The 15132-nt window shown below is 57.9% G+C and overlaps 1 protein-coding gene across 1 annotated transcript; it reads left to right on the forward strand.

Moving 5' to 3' along the window:
- Window positions 1-1159: 1159 nt before the first annotated feature.
- CCDC97 (coiled-coil domain containing 97) lies at window positions 1160-11959 on the forward strand. Its single transcript, XM_080828740.1, has 5 exons — window positions 1160-1317; window positions 5423-5878; window positions 7358-7636; window positions 8064-8193; window positions 9813-11959. The coding sequence occupies exons 1-5, from the start codon at window positions 1272-1274 to the stop codon at window positions 9931-9933; spliced, it is 1032 nt and encodes a 343-aa protein (XP_080684866.1). The 5' UTR covers window positions 1160-1271; the 3' UTR covers window positions 9934-11959.
- Window positions 11960-15132: the final 3173 nt, after the last annotated feature.

The following is a 15132-nucleotide window of genomic DNA, read 5'->3' on the forward strand; positions in this document are numbered from 1 at the left end:
TTGCACCAGATCCTCACAGATCTCCCTTACCTCTGGCCCCTTACCCTCATGCTTTCCCCACTCCCGCCTGCTACCTGAAGGATAAAGGAACTCAAGCTACTTAGTGTGGCTTATGAGGCCCTGTGTGCCTGACCCCTGGTAACCTCTCTGGCTTCATCATCTGCTGCTCCCTCTTTGAACTTCAGATCGGTGGTTTGTTCTGGGGGAGTCACAAATCTCAATCCAAATGCTGTCAACTCTGCTTCAGAAAGTGCACATGCACATGGAATTTTGCATTAATTTTCAAGAGGTTCTCAAATCCTTTGCAGCCCAACAGTGGCCTTCCAAGTTAGAACATTTTTATTCCCTGACCACACCAAAGTCCTTGCAGTAGCCAGAAATATCCATGCCTGCCTTCCCCTCTGGGTCTTTGCCTTGCCCTACTGCCTGAAACCTTCCTCTTTAATTCCCGCTCATCTTTTAGGTCTTAGCTTGGGTGTCCTCTCCTAAAAGGAAACCTTCCCTGACCTTCTAGGCTGGGGTGGACAGACAACCCCATCAGAGTTGAGGGCACGCAGGGTGGTCACTTGTGATATGTCGGTCCACTTTGTTGGTAACACCTGAGTGAGTCACTACCCATCACCTAGAGCGGATCGGTACCAGGGTTGTCCCTCTCCACATCTGCAGGTTCTTCGGGTCCTGGAACACAGTGGGAAATTCTATCTTATCTCACCACCCATCTCATGCTAGCCGGGGACTGGCTTTGATCACAGAAGCAAGAAACAAAGCTTAGTAGATATTCTTTGAGGTGGTGAGGGAAAAGGGAATAGATTGGAGTCTAAACCAGAGCACAAACCCTCAAAAGGCTCTGGACGGTGCCCATCAACCATTCAACTATCCATCCCGGAGGTAAGCATGCCAGGCTCTGAGTCCCAGCAGTGAACAGGTTGAACAATGGTTCGGATCCTCCTGAGAGTTCAATTTCTTTGCAGGTCAGATGGGGGCAGGGTGGGGGGCATGGAAGAGCCTCTGACTCCGACGCCCTTTCCGTACGCCGCGGCGGCGGCGGCGGCGGCGGCGGCGGCGAGGGGGCGGGGCGGAGGGGGTGGGCGGGACCCGAGGAGGACACGCATGCGCATTGGAAGGTCCGCCTTCATCCCGGAACTGTCGTTTCGGGCTTGGCGGAGCACGGGATCCCACAGAGTGTACCCAGCCGGAAGTGGCCGCTGAGGGCTTGGGGCCGGGATCAGCGTGCGGAGCCTACCGCGGGGGCTAATTAATTAGGAATCAGGATGGAGGCCGTGGCGACCTCAGCGACGGCCAGGGAACCCGATGAAGGTGAGGTCCTGGCCGCGCGGAGGCCGTGCGGAGGGTGGGGCTGCGGTGTCTTTGGGAAATGATTCCCCGTGGGCCCGCAGGAGGGCTCTTTACAGGGGGACACAGCGGCCCTCGGGTTTACCAGCCCACTTCGCCACTTCGTCCAGATTAATGCCTCTCTTGTTGCGAGCTGCAGTCCTTTACCCCGTCTCCTCGCCCGAAATTAAGCCCCTCCAAGTTCCAGGCCAGCCTTTCCCCTGTGCCAGGCTAACTCTCAGGTCACCAGAAACCTGCCTCCTGTCCCATCTGAGTGTCAGTCAACCCTCCTTCTCAGTTACCCCGCTGCATGGCACTGACCCTTCCTTTGCCCAAGGCTGACCTTCCTCCTGTCCCACGCAAACTCTGCCTAGTCCAGATTTACAGCTCCCCCATTTCATTCTCATTCCCCATTCCCCAAAGGCCATAGTGACATCGGCCTCCTCGAGTCCTTAATCCGTTTCTGTGCTCCCTCCATCTCTCTCCTTTGCATTTTCAGTCTCTCCATTTCTCCCGATGCCTTCCCGTCAGTATCGAAAACGCTGTCGTTTTGCTCCTCTTGAAATTTCATCCCGCTGCTTCAGAGTCGTCCCAGGAGGGGTGAGGTGTGGTTGGGAGGCTGGCTGAAACGTCACTGGCCAAGAATTGATCATTGTTGAAGCCAGATGGTGGTATATGGGGTGGGGTGGGGATTTCATCCTATTCTCTAAATCTGTGCATGTTGGAAATTTTCCATTTAAAAAAATGTTTTAATCTAAAAATCTATCTCTCAGTTCCATGCCAGGTATCTTTTCCAAATTGTCATGCCCACCTGCCTCCCTTTCTTCACCTCCCACCCATTTGCAGTCAGGCTTTTACCTCCAGAAACTGCTCTGATCAAGGTTGCCAGTGGCCTCCCCCCTGTAGTTAAATGGAGTCACCCCATTCAGCTTTTCTCTTACTAGGCTATTTGGAGAATTCAATGCTGTTGACCCCTCCATCCTTCTTGAAAGTTGTCCCTTACCTTCTTCATTCTTTTTCTTTTTTTTTTTTTTTTAAGATTTTATTTATTTATTTGAGAGACAGAGAACACAACTAGGCAGAGAAGCAGGCAGAGAGAGAGGAGGAAGCAGGCTCCCTGCCAAGCAGAGAGTCCAATGCAGGGCTCGATCCCAGGACCCTGGGATCATGACCTGAGCCGAAGGCAGAGGCTTTAACCCATTGAGCCACCCAGGCGCCCCTCTTTTTCTTTTTTTTTTTTTAAGATTTATTTATTTTAGAGAGAAAGGAGGAGAGAGTGGGGGGAGGGGCAGAGGGAGAGAATCTTCAAGCAGACTCCCCATTGATAAAGGAGTCCATAACCCAGCTCCAGGTTCCATTCCAAGTGCCATGAGATCATGACCTGAGCCGAAACCAAGAGTGGGACGCTCAGCCTACTGACCCACCCAGTGCCCCCCTTGGTTTCTGTGACACCATTCTTCCCTTTCCCTTCCTTTCTCTCAGGCTCCTCCCACTCAGTCTCTGTCAGTTTTCTATGGCTGCTGCAGCAGATGACAAACTGGGGGGCTTAAAACAAGAGAAATTTGGGGCGCCTGGGTGGCTCAGTGGGTTAAGCCGCTGCCTTCGGCTCAGGTCATGAACTCAGGGTCCTGGGATCGAGTTCCGCATTGGGCTCTCTGCTCAGCAGGGAGCCTGCTTCCCTCTCTCTCTCTCTCTCTCTGCCTGCCTGTCTACTGTGATCTCTCTCTGTTAAATAAATAAATAAAATCTTTAAAAAAAAAAAAAAAAAAAAAAACAAGAGAAATTTATTCTCTCACAGTTTTGAACGCCAGAGGTCTGAAATTGGTACCACAAGGCTGAAATCAGGATGGTAGCAAGACCGTGGAGGCTCCCTCAGAGGCCCTTCCAGCTTCTGGTGGCTCCTGACGTTCTTGGCTTGTGGCCACATCACTCCCGTGGCCTTCTCTTCTGTGTATGTCCAGTCTCCCTCGGACTCTCTCTCTCTTTTTTTTTTTTTAAGATTTTATTTGTTTGTCAGAGAGAGGGAGATAGAGCGAGTGAGCACAGGCAGAGTGGCAGGCTCTCTCTCTTTTTTTTTTTTTTAAAGATTTTATTTGTTTGTCAGAGAGAGGGAGATAGAGCGAGTGAGCACAGGCAGAGTGGCAGGCAGAGGGAGAAGCAGGCTCTCTGCCGAGCAAGGAGCCGGATGCGGGACTCGATTCCAGGCTGCTGGGATCATGACCTGAGCTGAAGGCAGCCGCTTAACCAACTGAGCCACCCAGGCATCCCACCTCGGGCTCTCTCTTATGGACACTCATCATGACCCACCTGGACAATCTAAGATAATCCTCCTGTCCCAAGATCCCTAACTTCACATCTGCAGAGACCCATTTTTTGGCCATCAGCAACCACACAGGCTCCAGGAATTAAAGCGTGGCTGTCTTTCAGCGGCCCATTTTGTATTGTGGCCTCTGTCATAGGCATGGCTTCTCCCCATCCAGTTGGGGCTCTTTCCTAGCCCACTCTTCTCATCCTTCACACACTCGCCTTGCCCTCATGACCTCTCATTTCCTTCGGCTGTGGTTCCTGTCTTGGCCGTGCTGACTCTGTAGCTCTGTCCCCAGCCCTACGCTTTCCTCCCGAGAAGTCTCCAGCCCCACAGACCTGGAGTCTTTTAGATGCTCCCCGTGGATGTCCCCTGGGCCCAATCTACTTTCCATGTCCCAAAATGGCCTCAACATCTCCCCCCACCCCCAGATCTGCTCCCTTTCCATGACTGTCTCAAGGACAATATGACTAGTCCCCAGACCTGAACTGGATCCATTCTTTGTCTTCCAGCCCTTCAGCCCCATGGCTTGTCTCCTCGGCCTCCTGAACATCTTTCTAACCACCACACCTTCCTGTGCCCTCCTGCACAGCCCCTGCCCTGGTCCAACTCAAGTCTTCTCTGGTCTCAGTGATTACAACCCTCTCTGACACCCACTGCCCTTGTAACCCTCAACCCCTCCCTCTTCCCTGTCCCAGCCAAGCTGCCCAAAGGACTTGCCTGTACTTTCTGTCTTCTTTTATTTCCTGCCTGCTCAGCCTCGCTCCACTTACCACACCTTTTGAGAGACAGCTCTCAACAAGGTTTGCCTGGCACGCAGCTTGCCTGTTACTACCTCCCGTGTTGACTTTGTCCGTCCTGGCTCCCCCATCACCCTAGCTATTCTCTGAGGGCAGGCGTTGGGCTGGCTCGCTTGCTTCCGTGGATCCTCAGCTCAGCCCAGCCAGGGCCTCGCACACATTTAGAGTTGAAGAATGGCTGAGTGAGTGTGTGAATGAGTAGGATAGAAAGAGAGGGAATGGACAGTTTAGTGGATGTGTTAGTGATTTTGTGAACAAATGAAAAGGCAAAGAATTATATGAGTCAGTGAATATACCAAGTATATACCAATATACCAAGTAAATATACCAAGTATGCTCCTGCCTCAGGGCCTTTGCACTGGCTATTCCCTTTTCCATAGAACTCTCTTCCCCCAAAAATGTCATGGCTCAGTCCCTCACTACCTCAGGTCTCTACCAAAATGTCACTTTTTTGGTAAGGTCTTCTCTGTCCCATTTAAAATTGCAGCCTGGGGCACCTGAGTGGCTGTCAGTTAAGCATGTGACTCTTGATTTCAGCTTATGTCATGATCTTGCGATCATGGGATCAAACCCCATGTCTGGTTCGTGCTCTGCACCGAGTCTCCTTCAGATTCTTTCTCCCTGTCTCCCTCCCCATCTGCCCCTCACCGCTCTATCTCAAATAAATAAATGAAATGAAATTGCAGCCTGCCCCCCACTGACCCCATTCTCACCTCCTTCCCTCTTCATTTTTCTACATATCTCTTGGAACCACCCAACAGACTGTACGTTTGCTAACACATTGTACGTTTTCAATAATTGTGTTTTTCATGGTCTGTGTCCCCCACTAAAATGTCAACTTTGTGCTTAGTCTGGTATCTTTGGGACCTAGAACAGTGCCCAGGACATAGTAGTTGCTCAGTAAATGTAAGACGAGTCTTTTCCACCCACTCCACCTCCTTCGCACTCCCATCCCAGGACTGACACATCTCTCCTCCCCCCACAGGCTGCACACAGCCCGGTTCTGGGCACTGGGGAGAGCCAAGCTGGACAGTGGTCCCACCCAGACCCCAGGACAAGGTGGAAGCCACAGAGGGACCATCAGGGGCCCGGGATGATGACCCCCCTGGGCCTGAGAACGCGGCGGTGAGTGCCATGCTGCGTGCTGTGGCCGCCAGCCGCCTACCAGTGTGCAGCCAGCAGCAGGGCGAGCCTGACCTCACCGAGCGGGAGAAGGTGGCCATCCTGGGCCAGCTATACCATGAGAAGCCGCTGGTGTTCCTGGAGCGCTTTCGCACGGGCCTCCGCGAGGAGCACCTGGCCTGCTTTGGCCACTTGCGCGGCGACCATCGTGCAGACTTCTACTGTGCCGAGGTGGCCCGGCAGGGCAGTGCCCGACCCCGCACCCTGCGTACCCGCCTGCGTAACCGGCGCTACGCTGCCCTACGTGAGCTCATCCAAGGTGTGGGGACAGGAGGGCTGGGTGGGCAGGGAGACTGAGGCAAAGGAAGTAAGAAACTAGGACGCGAGAGTGGAGACATGGACAGAGGTCTTGAGATGAGTTTTGAGACAGGGACACAGGGAGGTTGAAACAAATGTGAAGCCATGAGGCCAGATGGGTAGAGACAGACAGGAATCCAGGGAAGAGAATGGGACCGGCAGTGAGAAGAGTCAGAATTCAGTAGATGACACAAGTGCCATTTCAGGTCAGTGGGCCACAGACACAGAACCCAGCCCTGTGGTCAGTGGTTACCCCTCAGGAAAACGAGATTCCCTTTCTCACACCATACACAGAAGCACTGAGGAAACCCAGGGGAGTCTCTCTCTGACCCTGGGGACACAAAGGCCCTCTGAAACAAGGCACGCCTGTGGAAGGCACAATACCTTCTTGACCACAGTATAATTACAAGCATCTTTGTGACCAAAGACACCAGAACTAAAGTGGAAAGATGAGAGCAAATGAGGCAGAGAGGGAGTGAAGATTCTGGTTACCGTGAAGATGTAGGCCCTAGAGCCAGGGAGCTGGAGAGGGTGGGGCGCAGCGACAGGGAGTAAAGGAGATGGGAGGGAGGAGGGATGAATGAATGGGGTGAGGTGACAGATACGGAACCCAGGAGGGACAGGTGGGGGAGGCAGAGCGATAGAAACAGAACCAGGGAAACAGGGAGAGAAACAGAATATGGTGGGAAATGCCGGAAACAGAGAGATGGGTAAGAGAGGGGGCAGGACAGGGATGGCCACAGACTCCAGTGCTGCAGAGGCCGGGATTTGGGGCAGATTCTCACCCTGGGCTCTGATGGCGGGGCTGGGGCCAGTGTGTGGGAGGGACTGGGCAGGCTTAATGATTTTCCGAGGGACAGAGCAACCTGCAGGAACAGGCAGCTGGGGGAGACGGGAAGGGGGCGGTGGGGAAGCCAAGCCCACCCGAGGGATGGCTGCAGGGGAGAGCACTCTGGGGAGAGGCGAGATGTGGGGTCTGGAAGGCTACCAGGGGTCCCCCGATTGGCACATGCAGCAGTGTACACAGACAGCCACACGTCATCTGCATCCTGGCTCTGGTGTGCAGGACCCCTGCCTTTGGCCTCCTGCACGCTGACTCGGAGACACACCTAGACACACACGCAGGAGGGTGTGCACACCTGTGTAACCAGGCACGGCAATAGGCGGGGCCAGGGTGGCCAAGGCTGAGTGTGCACACACAGAGGAGCCCATGTACAGATCCGGGGCTGATGACCCACACATGCTCAGATGCACGCGTGTATACTCGCGGCCACATGACCTCAGGTCCCTGCGTGCTTTCCCACCTGCCTCAGTGTGCATGCCACGCTTGCCCTTGTACGTGCATGGCTTCCTACAAGCATGGTTGTGGACATGCATCTGCCCAGACAGGCTCAGCCCACACCCAGACCCCTGAGCTCGGGCGCGCCCTGTCTCCATGCAGGCGGTGAGTACTTCAGTGACGAGCAGATGCGGTTCCGGGCCCCGCTGCTGTACGAGCAGTACATTGGGCAGTACCTAACCCAGGAGGAGCTCAATGCCCGCGCCCCGGCCCACCAGCCGCCCAAGCCCGGAGCCCTTGGCACCCCTGCCTGCCCGCTCTCTGACCTCCTGCTCCAGTCCTACCAGGAGCGGGAGCTGCAGCAGCGGCTGCTCCAGCAGCAGGAGGAGGAGGAGGCCTGCCTGGAGGAGGAGGAAGAGGAGGAGGACGGTGATGAGGAAGGTGAGGGCCGGTACCAGGGGGCTCCCAGCCTGGGCCCCCGACCTATAAGAGCAGACCTCACATCCCTCCCCTGCCTGCCCTGAGTGCCCAGGCTCTTCCCAGTCCTTCTAGCATCTCTGTCCCCCACTCCTCAAAGGCATGCAGCAGTCGCTTCCTGCAGGCCCCTGCTCATGCCATTCTCTGCCAAGAATGCCTTCCCTTCGCCACCCTCCAGGTATCAGCTCCTGACCCTGTTCTCCAACCTCCAGAGCACTGTATTGTCATTGCGTGTTTGGCATGTGGCCCAGAGGGCAGGACCAGGGTTGTCTTGGTCACCACTGTGTTCGCAGTGCCACCAGCACAGAGGAGGCAGCTCTCTGTGGCCGTGTGTTCAGCCCTACTACTCACACCTACCTCCCCGACCCCGCTGTGGTGTCCGCCCCTACAGACCAGAGCCCCAGCAAAGACTCGGAGTCCTGGGTACCCGACTCAGAAGAGAGGCTGATCCTGCGGGAAGAGTTCACCAGCCGGATGCACCAACGCTTCCTGGACGGCAAGGACGGGGACTTTGACTACAGGTGACCCTGGCCCCACCCCACCCCCCAGCCCAGCACCCCATGGCCCTTGGCATAAGGGTCTCAGAAGAACCCGAGATGAGTGTGTGTCCTTGGACTAGCTTTGTCCATCTCTGAGTATCAGTCCCCTCACCTGAAGAAGGGACTGAGCAGAGCTGATGGTCGGCGCTCAAAAAAAAAAAAAAAAAAAAAAAAAAATTTCTATTCGGGTGAGTGGTGGTGGCCTGGTAGGATGCCACCGCCCCAAGCCCTCCAGGTTTCCCCAGGCACGCCAGCTTCTTCCTCACGCCCCCACACCTCCTCGCTGCAGTAGGTAACCACTGGCAGGGTTGATGCCTAGCATGGAGGGGCCTGTGGTGGCCGCGCAGCAGTCTGCTTGCCATCCCCACCGTTACCCCGGGGCGAGACACAGCCACTGCTCTGGGAAGGCAAGAACACAGAAGAATGAAGTATCGGAATCAGAGATAAAAGGCCAAGGCAGTCTGGCCTGGCTTCAGCCCCAGCCCCAGCGACACACGAACCAACCAACCCTCACCAGTTGAGTGGGGGGCACCACCGGCCTGAGCTAGGGCCCCCCGGCTCTGGAGGCGAGTCTGGCTATCCACCTTCCAGCTGGCTTTGCACCTTTCAAAGCAGGGTACAGAGTCCCTGGGCTGTGGGGAGTCCTCAGAAAGCCAGGTGCCCATGAGGAAATTGGGCCTAGCGTGAGGATTAGGGTTGCAGAGGGACCAAAGCCCATCCCCGCTGGAGGGCAGCTGCTGGGCAGCGGGGCCAGTGGGTCCCTCCTCTGTATTCAGCCACCATGTCCCGGGTACCTGCTGTGTCCAGACTCTGGGGACAAAGCAGTGACCAAAGCCAATGAAAGGGTTCCCTGCCCTGACGGGAGTCCCACTCTAATGAGGAAGCAAAAGAAGTATGTAGCATCTGGTGCTGACAGGCCATAAAATTAAGACAGAGTCTAGGGGTGGGTGGATTGGGACGAGGTGGCCAGGGAAGGCTCTTGAGCAGGTGACATCTCAGCAAAGATGTGCAGTGGGGGGGTGGGGGGGCGGTGGACAGCATGAATATCTGGGCTCAGAGTGTTCCCAGCAGGGGGAACACCAGTTGCAAGTGTCCTCCCGACAGTTTAGGATCACTTGTCACCTCAGGGCAGACACTTCTTGGCACTGCTGATGTTTCGGGCCCGATGGTTCTTTGTGTGGAGCGTCAGCCTATGCGTGGTAGTAGAGGCGTCCCTGGTGTCGAGCCACTCGGTGCCAGTAGGAGACCCCACTTGAGACACCCAAAACATCTCCAGTTGTCCCCACATGTCCCCTGAGGGCCAGGATCTTCCTGTTTGAGAACTACTCTGTGGGGAATGAGAGTCCTCCCATCCCCACATCTTCCACCTTTTTGAGAGAAACCATCAAGTTTTTGTGTAAAATCTCTGCTTTGGAAAATGTTGCCCTTTATCTGAAGCCCTGAGAGGTTCCACGCCTGGCCCTCTCCGCCGGGGGGGCAGCTCCCACTGACAGCTGCCAGCATGTGGCCTCTGACCTGGGGAGCCCCAGCTCCTCTGAAGGGTGAGAAGCAGCGAGGCCGGGCCCACAGAGCCAGCCCCTGACAGCCCCCTCCCCCTGCAGCACCGTGGACGACAACCCCGACTTTGACAACCTGGACATCGTGGCACGGGATGAGGAGGAGAGGTACTTTGACGAGGAGGAGCCCGAGGATGCGCCCAGCCCAGAGCTGGATGGGGACTGATGGCCGTGGCCACCCGCCCCGCCCGTGACTCCGTCTAGGGGACAGCCTCGCTGGCTCTGGTGCCATCCCCACCAACTCCCTGCTCCCTCTGCGTGCGGGGTTCCCTACCTTGCCCCCCGCCCAGCTCCACCTCAGTCTCTCGCTGTCTCTCTGGCTCACTCACATTTTCTCCCTGCCTTTCTGTCTTGCTTTCTGCATCCCTCTCCCTCTTTCTGCACCTCACCGTCTTTCCCCTCTGCCTTTCTCCATCCTCTTCCCTGTCCCTGTGCCTTTGTCCCCACGACAGGGCCCAGGCTGAACACCTCCCCTTGACTGAGGCCAGCAGGTCCTTTGTAGCTGGTGCCCGCCAAGTGGACATCAATGCCCAGTGGGGTCCAGCTGAGCCCCTGGCTTCACCCTGGCCTCTGCCCATTTCTCCACCTCTGTGGTGACGCAGCTCATGCCTCCTTGCTCCTGGTTCGTACCTATCTCCTTCAGCCCCCCTCCAGGCCTCTGGTTTTTCCCACCTGTCCGCTCCCATCTCAGCCTCCATGCCACCTCTGGCCCTCTGTCTGCTCCTCAGCCTTTCTTTCTCTGGTTTCTGTGTCATCCCCCCACCCCACCGGCCTTGCTGCCGAGGAAGGCGGCCTCGCTGGGCTGGCTACCAGCTGTCACCTCTCCCTCAGGACCCAGACTTGGGAGGGGGGCGCAGGGGCAGCACCAGGGCCATGGGCCTGCTGGCTTGGGTGTGGCAGGAGTGGGCATGGGAAGGGGGGCTCTCCCCTCTCAGCCCCACCGGCCCCTCTCTTTCCCCAGCCGCAACGTTCCTTCCTTCCCTTCTTCCGCCTCCTTCTCCCTCTCCTGTTTACACTCCCCAAATACGCACAGGCTGTTATCATGGGTCCTGAGTCATCCCACACACAGCCTGCCCCAGCGTCCCTGCCCCCCAGCTGGCCACAGGGCCCGCCCCACAGAGCCCCCTGCCGCCCCAGGCTAATGGGAGCCAGATGGCCTCCCGGTGACTCAGCCACTGGCCTGTGGGAACCCAGGCGTCCCGCCTTCCCATGCCCCCACACCCGGCTCCTGCTCCCCTAGTAGACAAGCATACATAGAAGGGCTCAGCTGCTTGGGGAGGGCTGTGGGCCACGGGTCAGAGAGTGGGGCCTGGGGACCCCTCACTCCTGGGAGACAGAATGATGGCACCCCACCATAGCCAAGCCTGAAGGACCCTCAAAACCACTTCCTCAGGCACACAGCCCAGAGTAAGAGGGAGATCCTGGGGCCACAGCTTTTGACCCCTGGGCCTCAGCTCTGCCCTCTGGGTCAGACAGGACTAGAGCCAGACACAGAAAGTGAGAACTGGCCTGGAGGCTGAGGGACATTCACACCGAGAGACTGTTCAATATGGGAGCTTCCGGTTCCTGAGCAGTCCTGTCCTTTGCCGGGCCTGGTGCCACACGGAATCCTCCAGACAACCCTGGGAACTGGGGACTTGCCTCCACTCCGTAGGTGAGTCAGGGGAGGCCAGAAGGAAGACATGAGTTGCTCCAGGCCGCACGGCCAGTGAAAATGAAACCCAGGTCTAGAACCTCACAGGTCCTGCAGACCGTCCTCCTGGGCTGCATGTCAGCCATCAGGTCAGGGCCACCCGGAGCAGACAGATGCACGGACTTCCTCAGGAAGACCGAGGAAAAGGCGGCTGTCAAGGGTGATACCAGCAGCTAAGCTCCGCAGGGAGCCTCTCCCTGCACATGGGCTTAGAACTGTGTCGGGGGCATGGAAGTCGGCGCCCGGACCAGAACCATCACTCCTGCTGCCCTGGCTCCCAGGGAATCCCAGGACCGTGCCCTCAGAGAGCCGGGGGATGAACGGTGTTCGCGCCGGATCCGTGCGTACCCCCGCAGGCCTGGAGAGCTCTTCCAAGGCAGGGACCCCCCCTGCGTACTGTGCGCCGCTCTCGTCGGGCTGCCACTGGATCGTCAATGTTGTTTGTGATATACTTTGCCGGACGTAGATTTGTTACATAATAAAGTGATGAGAGACAGCAGCAGCTGAGTCAGAATTAGGGTTAGTCAGATGGCGGAGACAGGAGCGTCTTCGCGGAGACAGAGGTGGGGCCAGTCAAGAGGGACTGCGGGAGACACACCCCCGACACAGCCCCCGCGGCTGCGACCTGGAGGTGCCCTGGGGGAGGGGGGTGCCTGGCCCAAGGCGGGTCAGGGCTGACGGAGAGGCTGAGTCAGGGAGGGAGGGCCCGCTGGGGGAGAGCCCCTCTGTGGGCATCCGGCCCCCACCCCGTCTCTCCTCCTGACGGGCCCTGCTGGCTGCCACCCGCACCCCATCTGACCCCCCTGCATCTCCTGTCCCTCTCCCTCTCTCCCTCCTCTGCTTTGCCTCTTGTGCCTCTGTGCCTCTAGCTGCCTGAATCTTCCATCACTTCCCACCTCCCTTCTCAGCCCTCCGTTCTTCCCCCGGGCAGTCCTGCCCAGGAACTCAGCCACCCCTCTGGCTTGCCTCCTGCCCATCCCAACACACCGGGTCTCTGAGCAGTAGTGAACATTCCTGTGCCTTCCTCCTGGAGTCTCCACCCCAACTCCCTCCCTGCGGCCCCTGGCCCGCCCCTCATCCCATTGGCTAGCCCCTCTTCTCTGTCTCCCAGACCCTGGGAAGCCCAGTGAGGACGTCCAGGTCAGAGGGTCACTGGTGGCCCCTGAGAGCCCAGGAGGAGGGGTCGCTGCTACAGTCCCATCCAGAAAGGGGGCGGGAAGGGGCATTGAGGCTGTGGCCTGTCTGGCCAGAAGGAAGTGTCTGTGCTGTGGCCTGGTCACCCCCGCCCCCAGGACCTGCCGAGCCGCCGCCACCGCCCCCGGGCTGGGGCCGAGTAAACACAGCCACCGGCAGCTGGGATATTTATACTGAGGTCCGGGCGCAGGTCCAGTGCCCACCACAGCCCCTGCCCTGCCCGCCCGCCACAGCCAGCCCTGAGCCAGCGTGGCACCAGCCGGCAAGGGGACACACCGCAGACGCAGCCTCCACTCAACACAGAGGCCACTGGGCGTGTCGCTTGGGATGCCGGTGGCTTCCCTGGGGACACACCATGCCCCTCCTGCCCTGGAAACACCAGCACAAAACGCAGACCTGCAGGACACACTGCCACCCGGCTGAAAACTCAAAACACCTCGAAGATCTCGTGATGCCAAAAAGACCCACACAACAGCTCACACACCGAAGTCACCAGCCCACATGTGGGGAGACAAAAATGCAAACACCATCTGCTCCTAGAACTGAAGACACCAGTCTCTGAATGGACACACACACAAACACACGAGGAGGATGACAGCAAGCGTGTTTCAGACACACCCCACAGGCACAACGTGCTCAGAATACCAGCAAGGCACACACCACTCACAAGCCTTCCCCAGAAACAAGTCGCCCACAGACACAGGAACCCCAGGAACTGCCCTCCGCCACGCACTGAAAACACAGCTCAGCTAGCAAACAGAGCACAACAGCTCCCAGAAACACACCTCCCTCACAGACACACAGACATGCACAGAAAACATCCACACTTCGAGTCACGCTTACCGAAGAAGGCACCAATTTACACAGAGAACAGTAGCAAAGAGGCTGAGAAAATAATCAGACACACCATGCGTCCCAGGGGTACGACCCACTCCTACACACAGACTCATGTCGCAGAGCCCACAGAGCACACCAGCTTCTAGACAGAAACACAGAACTCGGACCCATACGCAGCAGAGTCAGACACACCGCAGGGACACGTGCCAGGGGCACACACTTGGACAGAACCTGTCCACACTCAGCACAGCCGGCGGGCACCCGCTGGTGTGTTAGAAACCCCTCATGCTGGACACACAAAATTCACTGCACAAAGCCTGCGCGTGCGTATGCGCGCGCGCACACACGTGTCCTGAACCTGTTCAACTTTACATAAGAAACATAAAAGACACCTATCATGAGGTTGAGGGCAGAAGGAGCTTTCTCTCTCATCCCCCCTCCCCCTCCCTTGCTCTCCCCACTCCTTCCAGCTGACCCAGCTCCCAGGCCTCTCTGGGGGGAGGGGGCAGGAAGGCCTGAGCTGGCCTCCCTAGCCCTGCTTCCTGCCCCGTGGGGGCTGGACGGGAAGCTGGGGCTCCAGCCGGAACCCAGGCTCCCCCCACGACTTCCCTCCCCTCCCGGGGCAGCCCGCAGGAGTGGGGGAGGGGAGCGGGTCTCCCTGAACCCCAGGGTCCTGCCCCAGCGCTGGTTGCTGCGCCAGGGCCAGAACCCCTCCGCCCCCCACCCGCCCCACCCTGCGGGGCTGGGGGTGCTGGGTAGCAGGGCAGGGGCCGCCTGCAGGCAGTCCAGGAAGGTGCTGAGCCCGCAAGTTTCCCTTCCTGGGCGGCCTCTGCGCCAACTCAGCCAGGCGGGCAGGTGGGCGGGGTGTGTCACGAGGGCGTGGCAAGGGCGACCACGGGGTGTGCAACCCGGGTGTGCGGCCAGGACTTGTCCTCAGGCCGAGGCACGGGCTGGGCGTGTGAGGGCCCCGACCCTGGGGGTGTGTCTGGGTGTGTGGGACGGCTCCGTCTGGGACCCGGGGTGTGACAGCGTGTCTGGGTATGACGGGGCCAGCTGCTGTCTGTGGGGCCTCTTGGGACTCCCCAGGCCTCAGCGTGTGGGGCCGCGAGATGTCAGACTGAGTGGGCATGGCCGGCCCACAGTCTGCGCGATCGTGACGTGTGTCTCCACGTGTGGTGTGTGTCTGGGTGGAACTGGGACGTGTCCGGTTGTGTGTGCGTGCGCTGTGCCTGTTTGTGAGCATGTCCCCACGGAGGCTGTTTGTGTGACTGTTGATGGGTCCCGGCAGGAGTCTCTGTGTTACTTCCTGATGGGGCTCTGAGCCTGGGAGGAGTGTGTCTGTGAGGGGCACCCTCTCAAAATCTGTACCTGGCCGTGTTTGTGTGACTGTGTTCTGCCACGTCCAGGTGAAGCTCTGAGGCCAGGCTGTGCATGGGTAATGCGGCGGCACGTGTGGACTGTGACTAGTGTGGCAAGTTTCTATGTAGCCACTGTGGCTCTGAAAGGTGAACGTGTCTGCGAGACTGTGCAACGTGGTCCATATTTGAACCTCTGTCATGAGTGTGAACATGTGTATAGCTGTGTGTAGCTGTGCCGCGTTTTCATGGGGCTGCAGGGACAACAGTCTGTGTCACCGTGCGC

This window comes from Martes martes (genome assembly GCF_963455335.1).
Source record: "Martes martes genome assembly, chromosome: 17".
Taxonomy (NCBI): domain Eukaryota; kingdom Metazoa; phylum Chordata; class Mammalia; order Carnivora; family Mustelidae; genus Martes; species Martes martes.

Bases quoted from the DNA above. Each gene is read 5' to 3' on its own strand.
- CCDC97 (XM_080828740.1), top strand. From the start codon at position 1,272: ATGGAGGCCGTGGCGACCTCAGCGACGGCCAGGGAACCCGATGAAG. The intron at 7,637-8,063 runs GTGAGGGCCGGT...CCGCCCCTACAG, and splicing joins GGAGGACGGTGATGAGGAAG to ACCAGAGCCCCAGCAAAGAC. The intron at 8,194-9,812 runs GTGACCCTGGCC...CTCCCCCTGCAG, and splicing joins GACGGGGACTTTGACTACAG to CACCGTGGACGACAACCCCG.